We start from the raw sequence: 23,250 nt of genomic DNA on the forward strand, positions 1-23,250 counted from the left end.
CAAATTTAGCGTGATGTCTTTACTGGTTAAATAATCACTGTCTGGCATGTGTTAGAAAATGCTTCTTGATAATAACAAGCAGACACATGAACCAGTATTGCATTTCTTGTTAAGCTTAAGCTATCTGTTAAAAATATGTTATGAGACTTAAGGAATAGAAGAACCACAATCACAAATGGCTTTATCGAGACACATAACGCCAAATAAAAGTGCACACAAAACAAGCTATTGTTCCCCACAGTGCTTCATTACTCTGCACTTAGTGTCATCATGGGAACTAGCAGTGTGTACAATAAATCATCAGGTATTTTCAGAGAGCATTGTGATAAAGTGAGATGACATCACACACTTTCTCATGGCTAGACTTCTCTCCTGATTCTCTGGGCATGAGTTGGATAAATAAGAATTGAAGTAGAATCCAAAGAATGCAGCTTAATTCTGTTTGTACAAATTACATCAGTGACATTATTTTGGTTTAAAATTAACTTTTACAGCCTCCAAACATCAGTGATGTCTTGTTTGAAGAAAATTAACTTATAATAAAATCAGATGTTCTTATTTCTGCCATTTCTACTTTTATGGTCACTATGGTTTTGGATACTAATTCTAAAAGTTTTACTTACAAATATATACTTTTAAGTTGTTTAAGTATAGACAAAGTGTGTGTGTGCGCACGCGCGTTTTTGTGACAAATGAGGACATAAATTTGTGACAATAATGACAAGGGTATGACATAGGTATTACATGGAGAAGGTGACTTTTCAGGACATTACCCCATGTCCCCACTTTTCAAAACGCTTATAAATCACACAGAATGGAGCGTATTGAAAATCTGAAATAGCACAAAGTCTCCTGTAAGGGGTAGGTTTAGGTGTAGGGTTGGTGTAGAGCAATAACACATACAGTTTGTACAGTATAAAAACCATTACGCCTATGGGATGTCCTCACTTTTCACAAAAACAAACGTGTGTGTGTGTGTGTAGGACATATTGGACATATCCCAAAACTTAACAATCCCTATATGATTCACTGACCACTAACTCTCAAACAAGTTTAGTAAATCACTTTAACTGACTCATTAAAAAGAACCAGTTCATAAGAGTCATTTTCATCACGTGCTGTAATGTAGCACTGCCCTAAAGTGCATATTTTCTGCTGTCAGTAGCAACTAGCAATTGAACACAACAATTACCACCAACTATTTTGGTGGTTTAAGATCGAGAAGTAGTATTTTCCATTCATTTTCTCCATAGGCATTTTAATTACTAACTATAGCTGTAAGATTATTCCTAATAGATTTGCTCCAAAACGTTTTGCTAGAAATCAGTTTATCTAAAGAATAGGAAAATCCAAGGTAATATTACTTCTGGAACCATACTCTTGTGATCTTTAAATCTATAACACTTTAAATTTAATAATATTCCTTCTCTGTACATTTTTGGTGAGAGTATTTGTACATTTAGTTTCACTCTTTGTCTCTCCTCTATTGCTAAACCTTCTAATCTAGTACATTATCTAGATAACAACATCCCTCACTCATCCTCTACCTGTCCTCCTTTTTTTGTGAGATATAACAATACTGGTGTTGTCACCCCAATCCTGAAGGAATGTTGTCTAGATCCTGCAGATTTAAATAATTACACATGTAGCTTACATCTCCCTTTTGAAGAAAATGTGTCGGAGAGAGTTTTCCTGTCAGCTTTAGTTGCAGCCTTTCCAGTCTGGATGTAGCACTGAGACAGTTCCCCACAGGTTGTTAATGACCTCCTCCTTTCTGTTGTCTCAATCTTCTCAGTTTGAACTGTCAACCATGAACAGCTTTGCATGTGATACTGTCTGCAGTAATATACGTTGCAATTGGCATAACTGACACAGTTCACTTCTGGTTCACTTCTTACCCTGATGAAAGTTTTTTTAAGAACACAATCCCCCCAGCCCTTTTAACAAGAGGTGTTCCCTAGGGATCTGTTCTTGGTCCCCTCTTTTTTTGTAAACTGGTAAAACATCTACTATACAATAATAAAATGTTGTCAGTTTGCAAACAGTACATATCTTGTTTGCAATTAAATGTATTTTGACATAATACATAGCATGGCTACTTTTGAATGATTGTATCGTAGTACCCATATCTACCAGCAGGCGTCATGTTAACCAGCATAACATTAACCTGTTGGTCTTGCCCCACAATACTTGATGATCTGCTGATATACTCTTATACTGTACCTTGAGTATCAGCCACAGTCAGTTTTACTAATTTATAATGAAGTGAGATCCATTTAAATGAGTTTTATAGTTTAAGTCAAAGCTCTTTATTATGGTTGGTTTGCTGATTTAATACAGACATGATAATGTCAGACAAAAGTTATTCTATTCAAAACTGGATGAAAGAAGACGTTTCATCATTCATCTAAGTACTTTTCAGCAGTTTTAGGGCTTCATAACTCATCTCAGTGACTGTATCAGGTTTGGTGGCCTCATCACTTGATTAATTAAATACAGGAGCCACTTAAGTCAGTGAAGTTTTGAATCACTTCAACTTCACAGTGTCCGGTTTTCCCACACGGCCTTCCTGGTAATGATTCACCCACCACTCATGTGATCCTCCTAACCCTCCTCCATTGCCTCACTGGCCCTCTCTTTTTTTTCCCATAAACCTCTTGACTGTGTGTATGTAACTGAACCCCAGTGGAAGTACCATGGACCAGCTCCAAAAACTTCAATCTTCCCTCCCTCTCTCCTCTGTTGTCCTCTCATTTTCATTTTCGGCTGTTCTCTCCCACATGCTCTCCCAACGTCCACCAGAAGGCCTCCCTCCCCCACCACCATGTCCCGTTCTCCTTTTCCATTTCCTTCTTTGGTGAAAATGCTGAAAAAGAGAAGGGGAGGAAGACCTTCACCAGTGTTGAGAGGGAGCAGATTTGGCCACGTGTTTGTTTTAAGTTCTTATGCCTCATCAAGGCGAAGAAATAGCACACTCAGCACGTTTGCACATAAACACACCCATCTAGAGGCACGAGGTAACCCTGAATGAGCTTGAAGACCGTAGAGGATACTAGTAGGCTCTTGGGTGCTTGGCCCAAACCGAGTCAAATTTTACCAAAAATACTCGTTTTTGGTGCTTTTGCATAATGTAGTCTCTGAAAAAATGACATCACAATTGGTTTAATTTATAAAATATTTAACAACCATCAATAAACTTTTTTTTTTTTTTTTTTTTTACCACACCTCAAACTTACAAAGCTTGAATCACTTTAATTAAGAAATGCACATTAGCCAACTCTTTCTCTCCTGTATTAAAGCTCAAAGTGAATATATACTTATACATTTAGAAATACTCAGAAGGTGAAACTAGTAAAATTGGCATTAATAAAATAACAATACTTAATGTCTCAATTTGACAAAGTCTGACAACATGCATACTATCATTTTTGACATACTGACACAAATATTGTTTCATTTCATTCACTCTTAACACAGAGGAGACATGTTTATAAAGACTTAAGAAATTATGATTGTAGAAGTCATACTGAATTATCAAACAAATAAAAAACAGGAAGTGAACAGGAAATAATATGTAGTTTGTGTATATACAGTGTAATGTGTGCTGTATCTCAAAGTTTCTGTGCTTTTATAGATAATTCAAGCTATAGTAGTGCAAATGCAAGTCTGTCCTCCACCTGTATACAAAATGCATTTCAAACTTCATTTTCCCAAACATCTCTGGACTGCAGAAACATTTCAGCTGTTATTTTTATTCTAACATTGCTATGCATTTTGGAAGACTCCCACTGAATTGAATGCATATGCAATTCAACAAATGTTGTTTGATGCTGAAGTTTTGCTAAGAAAGACAAAAGGTTTTAGTGAAGTTTTAGAAAAGAGTGCTCACTAACTACAGCAGTCACACATACAGTATTTATGTGACATATATGGTGTGTAAATGCCTAGATGTTTAGCTTTGTGGCTGCTTCTTAAAGTGTAATTTTACTGTACCCAAAACTCAAAATCAGTTGTGCTTTCATTCATGTAGCCTACACTTTGCTTGGCACAGAGTGTTTGGAACAGTTCTAAATGGGAGTTCAGTCACTTTAACAGAACACCAAACCTTTGACCTTTGAGTGTTTATGAAGGAATCTGTTTGAGTTCTTTCACAGGCTGCAAACACAGACTACATCCACCCATTAATGACCATTACCAGCCTAATGACAGTTCTGGCTGGCCAGGAAAAATAAAGATGGGAATAACTAGTAGGCAGATCAGATATTTTTATCTGTGCATAGAGACCTACAAGTTTATGGAGTGTTGATTCTGGATTGTGCAATGGATAGACTGTAGTTGGAACTCTGCATCGCGTGGCTTTCACAACTCAACAGCAATCTTTGGTGCATCTTTTAAAAGTCTTGTTTATCCAGTCGTAAACCAGCAAGCCTATTCTTTGAGTATTTTGGTGAAACTCAGACTATTGTGTGTGGGGGCAGATTGCTGGTTTGCCGTGATCCTCAAACAGCAGTATCTGCATGGGTGTAACTTGAGATGTGAAGTTCTCATTTGAGGGCACAGCAGTGTAAAATAGACGTGTGCATGTATATGTATGCGTGCATATGGGAAGGTAAGGTGTGTGGATAGGGGTTGCGTTCTATAAGTTGCTGTTGCAGTTGCGACAGAGAATCTCATCTTGCTCGGGGAAGAAGCCTGCGCCCACCAGCGACACAGAGCAACGAGAGCAGGTGAAGCACGGCTGGTGCCACTGCCGGTCCTCGAACGAAATGTACTTTCCTCCACCAAAACCTAAAATGAAATAAAAATCATGTAAAATCTCTGTGACATTTCAGATGAGTTCATCACATGACGTCAAAACTAAGACATCTGTAATCCCTGACACAAAACCTGTTGCGGCACCACTGTCCGTATCTATTTTTAAACCAAAGTGACGTCCATGCATGTTACCTGTAATAGGTTTTTTGCAGGCTTCACACTTCTTGGCATACAGATTGCCAAAACATTTGAGGCAGTATGGGCTGTCATCGCGGGAGGTGAAGTGTTGGCCAGCTAGTTGGACTTTACAGCTTGTGCATACAAAGCACTCCTTATGCCACGGCTCATCCCTATAGGTCACACCACCTTTAGCCAAGGCCTGAGGAGGAGAGAGTTCATCAGAGACACAAACAGTAACCTGTCAGCATGAGCTTCTGTATACTTGACCTAAACCAAGCTACATGGAAAAAGGTATGACATTCAAATGTATTGATTTACCATTGTTTATTATGCATAAAACCTTATGTCATGAATGTGCATTCATATAATATTCAGGAATTGCATACTAGGGATGGGTCACTATGGTTGTATAGTTTACTCAGTTTGCTCAACAATTGAGGTTGGATAGTTTTAACTATATTGCTAATAACTGAGCACCAAATTAGCATATTAGAATGATTTCTGAAGGACCATGTGACACTGAAGACTGAAGTAATGGATGCTGAAAATTCAATATTTTTACAATATTACTGTTTTTTTTTTTAATCAAATAAATGCATGACAAAAACAAAAAATCGTAACAATTATAAATGTTTGATAATATGCATATGTGTGTGTGTGTGTGTGTGTGTGTATAAATTATTTTATTTATTAATTTATTTTTTGTATTTCACAGAACTGTAAAGCCAAGATGCCAAACAGATGGTGCTTTGTCCAGGACAGGATGTAAAACTGACAGTCAGAGTTAATCAGTGACCAGCAAGACTTCTGATATGCAACAGGAAGGAGAAATGAGGTCAGAATTCTGACTTTTTGTGCAGGAATGTGTGTGTGGACTGATGAGAAACACATGGTTACGTATTACAGGCAGAGAAGCTAGTAAAACCCCACCACTGACCTGTTTACATCGAGTACAGCGCGGTGCAAACTTGTTCTCATAGCAGGGTACACAATAGTGGTCATCTTTATCTGGAATAAAGGACTTGGAGCCTATTGGCTGCTGACAGCTGTTGCAAATGAAACAGCTCTCATGCCATGTGGAGCCAGCATACTCAAGCTTCCTGGTTCCTGTGAGAGAGAGAAAAAGGAAGGAAGCCTTTAAAATAAACAATTTCCTTGTTTTCGACAGCTGTGGATACCATGTTGCCATAAAATCTATAACTTTAATTAGCGATGTAACTTTACAAATATAACTAGGGCAGAGAACTGATTATATGTGGCCCTAGAAGCACGGGTATATTTGTAGCAATATCCAAAATACATTGTATGGGTCCAAATTATCGATTTTTCTTTTATGCCAAAAATCATTAGGATATTAAGTAAAGATCATGTTCCATGAAGATATTTTGTAAATTTACTACTGTAAATATATCAAAACTTAATTTTTGATTATGCATCACTAAGGACTTAGACAGCTTTAAAGGCGATTTTCTCAATATTTAGATTTTTTTTTGCACCCTCAGATTCCAGATTTTCAAATAGTTGTATCTCAGCCAAATATTTCCCTACTCTAACAATTATACAGATTATGTATAAATCTCAATTTGAAAAAAAAAAGACCCTTATGACTGGTTTTGTGGTCCAGGGTCACACATATTTGGATCGAATTAAGGACATGATGTGCTAATTAAATTCATTTCAGTGAATTAATTATTAAGCATATTGTTAATAAATATATTCATGTATACTGTATATTTGAAATAATTCTGACCTTTATTAAAGCTAGATTGCGATAGGATAAAGACAATGAATTAAAATACTATACACTGAAATATTTTCTTAAAACTAGAAGAAAGGCTTAAAAACAAAGACCATGATGCATAGTGTTTATTTGCAGACAGGTTATTACGTAAACATGGTCAAATATGCCATTGTTTGGTCCTCAAGTCAGGCAATTCTCAGAGATGACAGATCTCCCAGTTAAGTAATGCTGCCATTTTGCTGGAAAATAGTTATAATATGTCTTATTCTCTGATAAAAATCATAATTGCCCATCAAAATTGCCTAGATTCTTTGCATTTTCCCATTGTGGGACCTGCTGATGAGCATGTCACCAACAGTCACTTCACCCAGTTTGAAAGAGAGATCTCACCTGAGACTACTTATCGCTGGGATTTCCCTACAAAAGATGAATTTGAGCTTTCAAAGTGACAAAATGATGATCTGACAGTCGAGCCTCATCAAATGATTAGCAGGTTAAAGGTTGACGTTCATAATCCACTAAGCGTTTCACACGTTACCCAGATCAAAAGCCCTATGGAGATCCTCCTTAAAGAGGCCCCACTGTCAAAATCACCAAAGCTTTACACAGAGGGCAAATGATAAAGGTCGTAATCCCCTGGATAACAACAACAAAAAAAAAGTTACAGCAAGGCTGTCTCCCTCAAGTTTAAAACTCACCCTAAAACATGCATCACCACATTTATCAAAGCAAAGTATGAACTATGGACGAGAGCCCCCCATCCTTTGTCTTTCCCTTGTCATCTGCACATCACAAATAGAGGCCCTAACCACTAACAATACGTTCCTCTTCCTATAAATGCAGCCCTCAGGTTATATGCATGAACCGGGACTGGCGGAATATTTTTTATCTTCTTGTTTTTGGTTTGGCAATTTTTGGAGATTGCAATACTGCTTGATTTGTTCACTGGATTTAACTCAGAAAATAACAGCCACACATTTTTTAATGTCAAAAGCAGCTAGATTTACGTTTTCAGTAGGAAATAACAGTACTTGCAAGGCAGCAAAATAAATGTTACAATTTTCATCTTTGCAGTCTAAAGGCGACAGTCTAAACCCGTAAAACCTTTGTTCATCTTCGGAACACAAATTAAGATTTTATGAAGTTATAAAAATTCTTTTTCTGTGCAAAGAAAACAAAAATAAATTTTCATTTCGTAATTTTCATTTTTGGGTGAACCTTTAAGATGGTTAAATAGGCGCCAAGACCAAGAGGAGTTCAATATGCAAATACTATATTTTCATATACTATAAATATGCAAATAAATAATTTTGACAACATCACTGTTGGTTACACTGTCGGTGCTGAACATTTGCAAAGTTTAAAGCTAAAAAACCAAGTCTAATACACCTAAGAATGAAATTATTAACAAAACAGCATTACACTACCATTCAAGAGTTTGTAGAATTTTTAAAGTCTATGTTCACCAAGAGTATGGCAAAGCTAAATTTTCAGCAGCAAATTAATGCCACATGAAATCATTCTAATATGCTGATTTGTGCTCAATGTTGAAAACAGTTGGTCTGCTTAATATTTTTGTGGAATACATTTATTTTTATGAATAGAAAATTCAAAAGAACATGATTTATTTGAAATAGAAATCACTTGTAATCCATTTAATGCATCCTTGCTGAAAAAAAAAATCTTACTGACCCTAAACTTGTGAACAGTAGTGTAAGTGGTTTAGGCTGAATAAGTTTCATACTTGAGTTAAAAACAAACTAACCACAACTCTAACCACATTTACGGAAAATCAATGCCTTGCAGGCATTAGAAAAATACATAAAAGGACTTTCAATGCTGGGCTCACTTTGCAAGCCTTGTAAAAGAACAACATACGTAACCTTTTGGAATTGTTACCTGCATTTCAGATGGATGCAGCCTTGCTGAAATAGTTTACTGGCTTATCTCCTCCTATCATCAGAGGCTTGGATGGCAGCCATGCGCAATGATTTGGCTGAGAGACAGCAAGCCAGGCAGACTGGCAATTATTTTGTCACATCTAACCTGCGCAACACTCCCTCACCTCTCTCTCTCTATTTTAGTCATGCTGCTGGTACTTCAGATTTGCTTTGGCAGAACTTTGCAACTTTGCCCCTTGTTTTGGCTCCTTCATGTTTGTGAATCTAATGTTACCTGCATACCTGTGGTTGTGACATGCTGTCTGTTTCAGTAGTGTGAAGACTTGCAGTCTTACACAACAGTATTGAGAACAAACTGAAGGAACGGTGCCAGAGTGCAATCGGACTAGACCTGTGACCAGTCTGAACAAGATTTGTCAGGAAATTACATGAGTTATGACTGATGATGTGTGCTGATGTCATACCAGGCATGACAGTTTTATCGCAGGCCACACATTTGGAGGAGAACTCGTTGCAGTAGCAGTCATTGCATAGAAGAGCATCGTCCTGGCTGGTGAAGGGCTCGTCTGCCAGTGAACGGTCACAGCGGAAACAGCGGAAGCAGTGCTCGTGGTAGTGACGGTCCTCGTAAAATAGCTCCTGAATCACAAGGACAGAGATGTTATGAACATTTAAGGGGAGAGTTCATGCAAAAATCATGTTGTCTGACCTTTTTTCAATGGAACACAAAAGGTACAATGTTGAAGAATGAACTTTTGGGAGGGTGAGTAAATCATGACAAATTTGCAGCAGCTGGTGCACTGGTGTCTCCATATTAGAATATTAAAAAAACTGCAGTTATTGTTAAAGAAAAGTTGACATACCAACAGATTAGCCATGATAATCAGAAAAAAAGTCAGAAGAGGCCACAAATTAAACCGCTTTTCCTCGATCCCAAGTACATTTCTGATTATGATCTCAAGTAATGGTTATTCAGCTTCTCAAACGCTAGCACATGTGCATCTAGTTATGAGTGTGTGCCTGGGTCAACTCCTCGTGTAAAATATGTAAACACATAGTAATAAGACAGGGAGGGTGAAATTTATGACCTGTGCTGCAAATGGCCAAGACAAACAGTGACTTAATTTAGCATCTGCTGTCCCTCATTGTCAATAAGTCATCAGACTCTTTGTCTGTAAGCGCATGGATTCGCGATTTCCTGTGGGGAGTTTACTGCTGTGGTAAATGAACAGCATTGTTTGGTTTTTATTTAATTTTGAAGGGATTAGTTACCCTCAGAATGGGTAGGATTAAAAACTCAATTGGTTGCTATTATGTTTTGCCTTAGGTTTTTAACATTGTTGGCCTGACTGAAGCTGAATGACATTTCTAATTGGACAATAAATGCCTCTCTCAAAAGAACTGCTAAACGGACAGTTTCAGTCTGAAACCACATAAAAACGCTTTCACGGTGTAATTGAGTCTCAAAATTTTCAAACCACCATGGATATGCTCCTGTAAAATCAAAATTTTGCTTTAGAATGTGAACCAGGCACTGTTTGCATGGTGTTTTTTAGGGAATAAAATCTAAAGGTGCGGTCAAATTTACCGTCATGTGGAAAATTTTGTGGGAGAAATTAGTTATTCCAATACAAATCCACATCTGGAATTTTGTGAGAGATTTCACACCGGGTTCATGCAATTTGGTCATGCAAATTTGTCACATTGGCCAATAGAAAGAAAGATTTGAAAGTGAATTCTGTGTGAACTGTGCTTCATACATTGCCAAACTAGTGATAATGGACTTTTTTTTCATCAAAATGTGATTGCACCTTAAAGCAACAGTCCACATTTATTGTCATTGTATCGAAAAGAGCAGCTTAAAAAAATATATTCTTTTGTGTTCCACAGAAGAAATAAAGAAAGAAGTAAAGAACAGAAGAAATAAAGTAATACAGGTTTGGAATGACACAACAAGGGTGAGTAAATTAGGACAACTATCTCTTTAATAAGTGCAACTCACTCTTGAATCATGGCCAATCAGCTCTTTGCACTCATCGCAAGTGTTGGCAAACAGGCTGTCGTAGCAAGGGATGCAGTAAGGGTTGTCCTCCGCCTGGATGTATTTCCTGCCGTATAAGGACTCCTTGCAGTTGTCACAATCAAAGCGTTCGCTCATGTTGCTCTGATCCGAGTCAGTCCCTGTGACAACACAAGAAAGATTCAGGGAGGTGAGCTTTCAGTCACAGCTACATTGCACAGAGAAAGACAAAGACACACACGAACAAACACAAACAGGCAGAACTGTCACGAAGCACTGTGCAAAACGTCTATTAAGTTTTATAGCTCTGTGATGATAGCTGGGAAATGAGAGGGAGGAAGCTGGAATTTTAGCAAGCACACAACCTTATGCTGCATGTTACGTGGCAGCTGTAGCGGCACTTCAACGGGAGGTCACTTTTAGACATTTCTAAGTTTGACCCCCACTTTTTGAGAAATGATCATTGTGTTTTAAGAGCTTCGTTTTGCTTGGCCACAGACCAGTGTTTCTCAATGTTTTTTCACTATGTCACACTGTGATGATTGTGTTTTTGAGACACTGTAGCAAGATAAAAGTACTTTAACTTAAAAAAGCATCAAGACCTTTTTTCCCTAAAATGTTGTGTCTGCATCTACTTGTTTTTGCATGAAAGTAAACGACCCCTTAACATGGCTAGCCTTTTAGCAAGTTATGTAAGGCAATCATATAATCATATATATATAATCAGGCAAACATTAAATCAAAATTTAACGTTCACAAACCAGAATTAGAGTTGAATGATTATTCATTAGTTTTATCCGTTATTAATGAGCTGAACTTTTCAAACCATTGCTTGCACATATGGCCAAATAGGCTAAATAAATGTCACTTAATGAGCACTGATTTCCTCTTTGTTATAGGTTTATCAAATTTCTGGAGTTTGCATCCAAAGCCCAAAGTATAGTTCACTTTTTATGTGTACGCTACCATATGCGTACAGTGCACATGGCACAAATTTCGTCATCAGAATAGTACGCGCACCACCCGATTTTTGTAACCACGTGTACAGGTCGCACACGTGCATTTAATTTGTTTTGCACTAATCAGTTGTTCCACAAGGTGGCAACACTGTCCTGGTCCGCTGTTTCACAGTAGAAAACGAAACTAAAGAGACAGAACAACAACAGCAACAAAATAGCGAAGACTGCAACAACAACAGAAGACTGCATTGACAAATGCTTCTGTGACACTGTCTCTACACCGGACACGAGCAGCGCGACTCAACAAAATACAATCGAATCCATTATAATCAGCGATGCTGTCTACACTGGATGCGGCACGGCGTGACACAACAAATCCCCGACATTAAACTAATTCCACGTTCTATTTATAATGTACTAACACAAAGTTCAAATGATTTTTAACGGTCGCTCTGTCACGTCCAGTGTAGACAGACTTTAGCCGTTGTTGCGCGCCGCGACGACTGTCATGTCCAGTGTAGACATGTTGTGAGAGTTTTATTAAATTGCTGCAACTTTAGTTAAAGTACAAAGGCATTTTTATCAGTCATAACGTCTGAAGAATTATAGCACAGTAGTGTTGTCAAAATTACTGACTTCTGTACCAGTCGAAACATCCATTTCCCGCTAACATTTGAATGCTGTTGAGTGGATTCCTAAACACTGCTTGAAAATGTTAGCGGTTAATGGACGTTTTTAAAATTTCAGTACCTAAAATTTCTGGTACCGAAGTCAGTAGTTTTGAAAATACTATAGCACAGACACTGGACTAAGATGAAGCTTTCTAGCCTGCTTGTGTCGACCACCTGAGTTCACGCATCAAATGGAGTACACTTTGAAAGGCTACGTGTTCAACTGTATGCATACGCTAGTTTACATGTACATAAATGAAGTATACTTCGGGGTTAACCCAGACTTTCTCGCTTAGTCATCCACGTGCCAAAAAAAAGACAAACCCTCACTGCCTGACAGATAAAAGGCCTGCAAGATCACAGAGGTAAGACTATATTCTTGACTGTTGGAGGTCTGCGCATTTGAATGCTTCACCAGCAAATATTTGTGAAGTAAACACTTCTGCCTTCAATGCGCAGACCACCTAGGGATATTGTTTAGAGAACCACAAAAGTGACAAGAACTCTTTTTTGAAAGACCAAGCACTGATCCCAAACAACACAGATGGGTTTGTGTTTTTTTATTTTGTAATGCCTGTCTTACATCAGACGCACATCTTCATAAGGGAGTATGGATCAGATTTGTTCACATTTGGTACAAAAACATACCCCACGTTCACAATGCTAGGTGTTAAAACCATTTACAGTAATCACATAAACCGACAGTGTAATAAAAACACCAGCTTGACCTTAAAGTGAGCATATGGCTCTGCGAGTGCCCGTCACGGAATAATATTGTTACAGCGTTGCGGCAACGCTATCAGGTTGCCAAAACATTACAGAGACATTGGAGGAAAGCCTTATGATAAGTGATAGGCCTCCCTGGAAGAGACAAGCTCAGTGCATCAGTTTCTACCCAGCTAATAATAATAATCAGCCACCACTGAAATAATGAATCTATTTGCGCTCCCTGTCTTACACACGCCCATAGGGAGGGTGTAATCACAGGATGCAAGATGAAAGATATCAACCACCGTGTTTCATCTTTCCTCTTTCCCCTGGCCTGACAAAAGGCTCAAATGATCGTGGGTGTGAAAGGCTAAGATAAAAAAAGAGCAACGCACCTCCCAAAGCTTCATAAATAATCAGCTGACACTCTTTTACTACGATGATACCACTTACTCTCAGCTGAGAGCTGCTTTAAAAGCTTCTTTGCCCTGGATCTGCTCGTAAATTAGGGAGTGTTAATGTTAAAGGCTCCTGTGGCCTGAGGCTGCCCCTGGTTTACATCATTACAGACCTACGTTTGAGGGAATATGAACCTTCTCTGTTCCCATCAAGGCTATCTTGGTTTTGTGTTTCTCGTAGATGGGTCAATTTCACATTTTTTGTCTTAATTTAGTCAAAAGTACATTACAAATGCAAATTTTCTTTTCAAATATAAGGCTTTGTAGGTTCATGTTGTAAAATGTCATGTGGTGTGACTCTCCAAAAATGTATGATACTTATGAATTAATAATACATAATATGTATAAAAATTACATTTTGACCCTGAAACTATATAAAACTTTTTTGAAAATAATGGAAGATTTGTACGATGTGAAGATGTGTCTTTAAAATGTTTTCAAAACCAAATTTAATCAAATTTAAGCGTTTCTAAGAAATTGGCATACATTTTTTTCAATTTTATTTTTCCTTTTATTTATTCAGAAAAACATTTATATCATAATATGCTCAACAGTGTTATTTTAGCAATATTTATATAAGGTTTCTATATTACTATTAACATTTTGAATAAGCCTTTATTTTATATTTAGATTTTACTTTTATTTATATTTTCTGTTTTAATTTTAAATGTTGCTTATGTGCTCTTTTAATGTGTTTTTGACATTTTTATAAATTTTTTATTTTTATTCTTGATTTTTAAAAAAAATTTATTTAAGTTTTAGTTTTTTGAAGTTTTAGTTTCATTTCAGTTAGTAATTTTAGTACTTCAACTTTATTAGCTTTAGTTTCAATTTCATTTTATTTCAGGTTAATTTCAATTAAGATTTTTTGAAGTTTTAGTTTTAGTTAACAATAACAACACTGCTGCCCTTTCATGACAAGTATCAGGATCTTTTTTTAGTACCAGAGACAGCTTTTGTGCAGGTGTGTGAACACCTGGGATCCATCTCACAACCGCCATCTACTTCCTTCATTCAGACCTCCAGAGCTAATGGTTGTCATTTCCTGGCAACTTATTAGACTGCAAGAAGGAGTGATGAAACCTGGCTTAGTGCTAAATGTAGCATGTTCTAAAAAAGAAGTCATGGAGGTCTGATAAACATCTTTTAAATGTATGTGAAGAAAATGCATTGCTTATAATGAAAGTTGACAGATCTAAGCATCTCTGTTCTTTGATTTGGCAGGCATATGCTAAATTTCACATTAAATTTCATCTAAACACAGGACAGGCTGTTTGCACATGCCAGGAAGGATAACCAACAGCGCTTCGAAGGCCTCATCGTTCACCCAAGTAACGTCAACAATAGCCGTTCTGCAGCCTGACTACAAGTGTGTTTACGGTCTCTGGGGAGACGTGAGCTTTAGTTAGAATAACTCGCCTCCTGGTAATAATTAAAGATGAGGTAGGACCGAGTCCTTCACTGTACGAGGGAAATATTGTTCCTGCTATTAAATATAAATACTTATTTTGTCAAGGGCGGGGGTTGTTATTACTTCCTTTCTGTGCTGAGTTCCTAAAACATCTTATGAGAGCAACAAATGAAACAAGCAACATGAGAGTAAATGGGCAGTTTGGACTAAGGCGGAGAGCATGATGTCATCAGTGACCCCAGGGCTAGACGTCCAGAAGTGATTCAATCCAGAAGCTGGGAAGATGAAGCAAGACCTCTCCCTTTACTTACAAAGTCAGAGTTGGCTTTGGTTGAAAGCTAACGCGGTATTTTGTACAGAACCACAAGGAACCCTCTGACACATTGCAGAAAGTGTAAGCAGGAATTTCCTCTTCTTTGCACAAAGTGTTTTGTGACTGATGAACTGGCATGAGGTAAAATACCAAAACTGCGAGCAAAACAGTCCTTGAGGGTTGAGGATGTCCAACAAAACACCATGACCTATCAGCTCTGTTTATTTAATATAGTCTGCAAAATGTCACTGCTTTTAGACAAACCATCAGAACATAATCACACAATGTCTTCATGGAAAACATGTTTTCTATCTATCTATCTATCTATCTATCTATCTATCTATCTACTTTATTTTTCCTGTTCATCTGAAATAGAACATTCGTTCATCTTCGGAACACAAATTCAGATATGTTTGATGAAATCCAAGAGCTTTCTGACCCTGCATAGACAGCAATGTAACTGACACTTTCAATGCCCAGAAAGGTAGTAAGGATAATCGATAAAATAGTCCACGTGACATCAGTGGTTCAACCGTAATTTTATGAAGCAACAAGAATACTTTTTGTGCACAAAGAAAACAGCGTTGTTGTCTATGCAGGGTCAGAAAGCTCTCTGATTTCATCAAAAATATCTTAATTTGTGTTCCGAAGATGAACAAAGGTTTTATGGGTTTGGAACGACATGAGGGTAAGTAATTAATAAGAGAATTTTCATTTTTGGGTGAACTATCCCTTTAACTAACATACTAACCAACTAATATAATTATTTGACCCTTTTACTGTTGCTGATTTCTTGGTGATAGTGAACATTCTGAGACAACATGCAGCTTTGTGGCTTCCAGCGTAGACAGTTGCTACATACTGTGTCGTTGGTCACTTCCAATGCTGTCAGTCTGTCTTCCTGCACTACTATGAAGGAAATAATTGTTTTAGCAGCCTTAGGCCAGCTCTCAAATATTTCAAAGCAACTATCTTGTCGCCTTCTGGTCCTATCTATATCTGAAGGATATGGCGGTCCTTCTCAGAACAGTCTGTGAGATTCTTGGGGAATGACAAGGCCACAATGGCATGTTTGTCTAACTTCAGAGAGGCCAGACTGAAAGGGAGCAGGGCAGTAGGGGCATGGGCAGTGTGTTCACGCAGACCCCCATCTCGCTGCAGTTTCACAGACAACAGCACTAATCCTCTGACCAAACTCCCATCACGCTCTGCTTCACTTTAAACGGGCCGACTGTGCCTCCCGCTGGGAAACTGACCCGGGCCTTTCCTGTTCCTAGGGTCCAGCCAGAGCTCGGCCTGTCAAACGTCTGCCTGGGCAACAGGAGGCAATGGCTGCTTGCCACCTCACCGTGACTATTACACAACACCCCAAATTTAATAACTCAACTACTTTTACTGTATATCATCAGATATAGTTATCATTGAATTAAATGTTCTGTCAATGGAATAACATTCTGTTTTGCATCAAACATCCCATTGCAAAATAGATTCTGTCAGATTAATACTGAGGCTGCCATAATTGGCCACATAATTTCAGGCTTGTGGCAAATGTGATGAATGTAATATTCTCTGTTAGGTAGCCTATAAGAAAAGAATCGTGTGTACTGTTTATGTAATGTGTAGCTTTTAGAAACTTTAACAGTTTTAACAGTTTTAACTTCAAAACAGAGTGATGAAGGGCAGGTAGGATCACAAAGGTTTATAAAGTAAACTGGCAAATGAAAATGCAGCATATGGATAAACAGACAGCAGCACACTGAGATCTGTCTGCCACTGGAGCAGCTCCAGGCACAGCGATAGCTCTAGATTTAATTTACAGTCAGCAGAAAACACACAACATTGTATGTCCAATGGCAACATAGCAATTGATATTATTTATATCTATCTATCTATCTATCTATCTATCTATCTATCTATCTATCTATCTATCTATCTATCTATCTATATATATCTATACTGTGATATTCTGTCACTAATGCTACAGTAAAATCACTGTGGAGTACATTGACTCCATATTGAATTTCAGAGGTCAGACATTCTTGACTGAATCTGAAGTGCTAAAATTAAGAGCTGACAGGTTCCAGAGACAAGATGGAGGTGATGTCTGCCAGACAAAACATTTATGTTTTTGTTGTAAAGTCACAGTATCAATTTAATATGAGAACGCTGTGGTGGAGAAGAAGTAGGCTACATGTGCACTTGGTATTGCCTTTTAGGATTGGCTCTCACCACATCAGATAAGGCAAAAATGGCAGAGAGAAGGAGGAAAGAGAGGGAGAGCGAGTCTTATCTAAGGAAGCAGGGAGGCAATTGCCGATGAAGAGGAGATAGGATTCAAAAACAAATCCGAACATTTGCTCTCGCTCATTCACACATCATCTTTATCAGTTTTCGATGCTTGACAGAAGAGTAATCTCCACTTACATTAGGTATTTTGTATACAGTACAGTACATATAAAAGCTGTTTTCTCATATCTGCTGATGTTCACATGCTGAACAGTGGTTCTCAAACCCTCCAAAGTCTGGAAAAAACGACGTTATTGAGTAAATAAATTATAATTAAATAAAAAGCTAAATACATCATTTATTTTAATCTCTATGCCACTGTTTAAGATCTTCAGCTGCCTATGTGTAATGGTTGTGCTTGTGAAATTGGGCCTTTGTTGTTTACTCTCCCTGGAGAAGATGCTTTGACAATGTTAGTAAATGATCTGTTCGACTGCCGCCACAGAGTTTAAAACCTACACATTTTCTCTAGTGTGACAGTGATAACAGTTAACATTCGTACTGGCCAGACACCAAATGTTGCAACCGCAGAGGGCTTGATCTCACTTATACCGTGAATCCATCTTCTGTTACAGGCCCAGCCATGTGGAACAGATGTCACTGACCACAGTTATCCTTCAGAATGACCATCATCAGCAAATAATCCACACCAAGACAGCTTTGCAAAACAACAAGCTTCGACATAAACCAGACAACATGCCAAATAAACAAACGCTCTTTCTTTCTAACCATTTTTTTTTTAATCAACCTAAAGTATTATTTACCCCTGCATAAGATTAAATCACTACTAGCCTCATTGATGCAAGAAGGCAGATACTCTTGGGTGACTGATCAGTATGGGTCTGTTTGTTAGTTTCTGAGCCTATTCTATTATACTGCATGTTAGATGTGAGACAGGAACAAGCCAGAAGAACAGACATACACCAGGCCTAACATGTAATTTCCACTGAGCCCTTAAAACACAGCTTTGTGCCGCATGAGGATAGCAAAGTCAGGTTCACCTCGTAAACATCAATGTACATTAATGAGCACCTGCTTCAGGAGCTAACATTAACAAGGATGTCATTTTCCTAGCTTTTAAGAAGAAGGGAGGTGTGGATATTTGCCCTGAAAATCACCTTCACAAACCACCAGCCCTTCAAGAAGCATATGGATGTGTCTTTAAGCCATCATCCAAGGCTAACTCGAACTCCCTTCACAACAATAATGGCCTTATTTGACCCTTTTGGCTTTTTCACTATAGCTGTTTGACATTTCAGACTCAATCTGTGCCAAGACGGTTTAGCTAAAGGCTAGTGCAGCAGTCATTAAAAAGGACACGCAGAGCTGCACAGTCAATTAGCAAAGCCCCAAAGTCATTGTCAGCAGAGTCTAGCTAAAGCCTTTGTGCTTTAGCAAAGGCCCTGAGGAGGAGGAAATTTCCTGTTTCACAGAAATTTTATTCTAAATTACAGCTCTGTATGAGAGAGACATTAAGCCAAAGTGGGGGAAAAAAAATAAATAAATAAAAAAGAGGCACAACAAAACAAGCACAATCATACTTTATATTCATGCTGCAGCTATAGTTAACTGGTGCTTGCCCATACAAAAACGGCTTACTAGTCTGAGCCTGAAATTATTTATTTAATAATTTTGTGCAGTTTATTATCCAATGTACAGTAAGAAAAACTATAGGCAAAATGTATGTATAAATACAATACTGTTCAAAAGTCTGGGATCAGTAAAAATGTATTTTTAAGAAATTAACACTTTAAGAAATGATGATGCATTAGATTGAAAAGTGACAGTACATAAGTTTACAATAAATAAATAAATAAATAAAATACAAACTGCTGTTTGAACTTTCTATTCACCAAGGAATCATGAAAAAAGTATAATGGTTTCCACAGAAATATTAAGCAACACAAATATTTATTTATTTATTTGTATGTATTAAAATATAAAACAATTGCATTACTAACTTTTTTATGCTAATGCAGCCTCGGTGAGCATAAGAGACTAATTTCAACAACATTAACAAATCTTAGAGACCCCAAACTTTTTGTTGTTACTGTATGTGTATATTTTCCGGGGGTATGATGATTGATAAGTACTGAAAAGGTAGCATAACACTGTGACATAATCATATTTATATACTTTAATATTTATTACTTTATAGAATGCTATGAAATAAACATGGTGACACTTTTTTTTTAGTGCTTCAACTGCTGTGACTGTATCTGCATTTCAGGTCTGCTTCTGCTCAAACTACTGTGCCAAGAAAAGGTGAAAATAGAAGTAGATTTATTCATCATCTGTATTTATGTCCATGTAGATGGTAAAAAAGGGTCTTGTCTGCATATTTCTCTCGGTGTAGTGAGACAGAAGGGAAAAACTGCCATACATTAAAGTTTAACATCTGCTTTCTATTGACAGAAGTATGCAGTTGACTCCAGAGTGCCAAAGTAGGTTTTGGAAGTCACTGGCCGAAGAATGCAGGAAGGGCTGTCTTTTCTTCACTTTCTGTGGTATTTGCCGGTAAGTGCTTCAGAGGCAAGAAGAATACAAAGATAGAAACTGACAGTATGAAGGGCGGACTGGGATGAAGAGAAAAGCTTAAAAAGAGGAGGTTTGTATGGTTTGAATTGTATCAGGTCATGGAATCCAAGACAAACCAGAGAAAGACCTGGTGAATTAAATGTTCACAGCTTTGTTGCATTAAAAGGAGGAGAGAAGGAGGGCAAAATGAGAGAGGTGGAGAGAGTCAGAGCAAGAAGGAATCTTTTAACCAGAGTGAAGACAACTAAGGTTGGGTTATTGATGGGGGAGGGGTGTTCAAAGGATAATGTAAGACAGTAAGAAAGAAGCAGTGAGTATATTATTGCTCCCAGAACAAACAAACACAATTGTAATCCCACGAGCCTGCTCGCTTTTCTGTTTCCCAGTGGCAACGCAGAGTAGAATTTATGACCAAACATGGTCATTGGCGTCACTGTCCTCCATGTCATCAACCTTCTGTAATTGAATGTGCCTTTGCTTTAATAAAAGGTCACATAAGATGAGGTGAATATCAACACATGCATTTATGAAGAGATAATGTGAGAGAGGGCAAGGAAATAAAAAGGAAATAAAAAACATGGAAAAGGAAAGGAAACGGTAAGTTATGGGAAAGGAAAGGAAAGGAAAGGAAAGGGGAAAAAAAGAAAAGCAAAGGTAAAAGGAAATTATTTTGGAAAGAGAAGAAAGCAAAGGGAAAATAAAAGAGGAAAGCAAAGGAAAAGGTAATTAATTTGGAAAGAAAAGGAAAGCAAAGGGAAAAGGAAATGGGAAAGAAAAACAAAAAGACAAAAGGAAGCAACGGGTAAAAGAAGCGGAAAAGGACATGGAAAGTAAAGGAAAAGAAAAGTCAAATGGAAATGCAAGGGAAGAAGGAAAGCAAAATGAAAAGTAAAGGGAAATCAAAGGTTAAAAGAAAGAGAAAAGCAAAGGTGAAAGGAAATGGGAAATAGAGGAAGGCAAAGGGAAAAAAAGAGGAAAGGAAAAGAAAAAAGAAAAATGAAAAAAGAAAGCAAAGGGAAAGGAAATTGGAAAGGAAAAAAAAACAGGAATAGAAAAGAAAAAGGAGAAAGAAAAAAGAAAGCAAAGGAAAACTGGTGATGAATGGATTGACTGACAAAACTCATAGCAAAATCAGTAACTATCTTTCTCATTGAAGCTGCATTACACTTGACTTGAATGGGACCAACTCTAAGCTGATCACTCATCAGAAGTGAAGTGTGGACACTGGATGCCTGAATTCTGCTCGTCCCGCTCTGTATATTCCTAAAACAACCCTACGATTACAGCAGTGTGCTGCAGAGGCTTGGCAGTGTTACACGTCAGATGTCTGGACTCGTTCTTCTCCATGCCGAGTAGAAAATAAAGACACAGAAAGGTGGTCTGGCAAACACAAGGGGCATTTGTAAAGCATTTCCTTGGGCTAGGGGTGAGCTCCTAAATTTCACTGGTGGTTTTTTAGCATGCTGTAGCAGAGAGCTTTTTAACCTCTGGAACACTTGCTTTGATCAAATGTCTTTTGATGTTGTTGATGGAAACTGGTCTTAAGCACACCGCTTCATCCTCAACATGACAAATTATTTACAATGGTTAGAATAATCGCTGGCGAGGTAGATTGAGCGTAACATTCAAGATTGACTTTCCAAGCCCGGTTGCCAAATGACTGAGATGCTGTTCATTGACTAAACAGCATATTTGAAGAGCCTAAATTCATCCAGTCAGTTACTGAGAATTTAATGTAAAACTCTTTTATGTTGTTTTCACGCTCTTGTTCCTCTTTTCCACCCCAATCGTTTGACAGATATTTCTGAGAACCCAAGTTTGCTCCAGGGTCATTCCTTGTCAAATCAACCAAATTTCAGAAATTTCCCCGTCTCAAATTTTTGATTTTGCTAATATTTATTCTGAAGAAAGATAAACATGTATAGTGATGATAGCCCAAATATTAAATGTCATGGATTAATATTTACTAAGTAATCCACTATTTTGTAGAGGGGGGTCAAAATGGCAATTTTCACCTGAGATTGAGAGCCAAATTACAGGAGGTTAAAAATGACTTAAGAAAGATGGCAGCGTCACAATGTTATTTTTACATTGAGATTTACAATGAGATTGGTAGGTCTGTTAGTCAAATCTGTTGACTTTAGCAGGGGCGCCTGCAGGATTTCTTCCGAGGGTACGCACAGATTTTTTTTTTTTTTGGGGGCGGGGTTGTATGTAATGGTAAAGTGATTATATTTTGTTTTGTTTTTTATAAAGTTAATTTATAAAAACGTCTGGAGCACTTTTTGTTCGCTAAATGTACGTGTTTTTTTTGTTTGTTTATTTTTTATTTTTTAAGTAACAACCAAGTGGCCAGCGGCAGACAGTGAGCTGATCATAGCCTATGTTTGATCAATTTAGCCTTCTCAAATCATCAGGACTTGCCTAATATAAAATCTATAGATATAACCAGTTCAAACATATCACAATGTTAGTTTAAATGTTTGAACTATATAAATGTGCGCAAGGTGCATATCTAATCGTTTGTGTGAAGAGTGGAAGCTGAAGCACACTTTGCAGGACATGGAGGCGCCAGAGCGGTTACTTGCCTTTTTTTCTTAATAGTGGAAACAACTTAAAATACGCCGTAATTTTTGCTCATAAAAGTAAGAGTAATACATCATTCGGAACTGTAAAGGGTCCACAATATCAACAAAACGTTGTGCTTTTATAAAATAAATAGGAAAACAGAGGATGTGCTTGCCGTCTCGTCTTGAATAGGAGCGCTTCACAGTGATGAACCGAAACTCAACGAATTGAGTCACAAATATGATAAATATATCTATAGAAAGCTTTAAATTACTACTTTAAAACGAAATAATTCAAATCGAAAACAAAAACTCTTTCATTATGTAATCCGTAAAGATGCATTTCTCTCTAAAAGCACGTCCAATGAGTCATTTTTCATCACCGTCTAAAATATAAAAATAAGGAAAAGCCTAAAACAGGCCCGATTATATTTTTATGTTGCTCTGCTCTGAATTCCTTACAATTTAAAGGATTTTCTGCAATGCAATTTTGTCTGATATGTGAATTATTTATTAGCCTATTTTTTTTATCCATGCAGCAAATGCTTTAAAAACAGCTTTAAAAAATACTTTATTGCATTCCAGATGATTTTAAAGAACTTTTACTATACATTTTACAGGTAGCTTGAATGTAAAACATTGTCATGAATTCCTTGTATTCCCATTTGTAAAATAGGCTACAAATTAATTGTTGTAGTCTAACCCGATCTCATGAAAGTGGGTGTAGCACGATTTTCTCTTT

The 23,250-nt window shown here is 37.4% G+C and overlaps 1 protein-coding gene across 3 annotated transcripts in view; it reads right to left on the reverse strand.

The window, feature by feature from the left end:
• Positions 1-2,304: 2,304 nt before the first annotated feature.
• The window catches only part of fhl3a (four and a half LIM domains 3a), a 44,387-nt gene continuing 23,441 nt past the window's right edge, over positions 2,305-23,250 (reverse strand). For all 3 annotated transcript variants that reach the window (XM_058746546.1, XM_058746544.1, XM_058746545.1), the window contains 5 exons: positions 10,580-10,758; positions 9,042-9,216; positions 5,873-6,042; positions 4,948-5,134; positions 2,305-4,788 (listed from right to left, as the gene is read on the reverse strand). In XM_058746546.1, coding sequence (XP_058602529.1) covers positions 4,637-4,788; positions 4,948-5,134; positions 5,873-6,042; positions 9,042-9,216; positions 10,580-10,735 — 840 coding nt within the window. In that variant the 5' untranslated portion in view covers positions 10,736-10,758 and the 3' untranslated portion in view covers positions 2,305-4,636. The remainder of the gene's footprint in view (positions 4,789-4,947; positions 5,135-5,872; positions 6,043-9,041; positions 9,217-10,579; positions 10,759-23,250) is intronic.

Source organism: Onychostoma macrolepis, chromosome 16 (genome assembly GCF_012432095.1).
Source record: "Onychostoma macrolepis isolate SWU-2019 chromosome 16, ASM1243209v1, whole genome shotgun sequence".
In the NCBI taxonomy this organism is placed as follows: domain Eukaryota; kingdom Metazoa; phylum Chordata; class Actinopteri; order Cypriniformes; family Cyprinidae; genus Onychostoma; species Onychostoma macrolepis.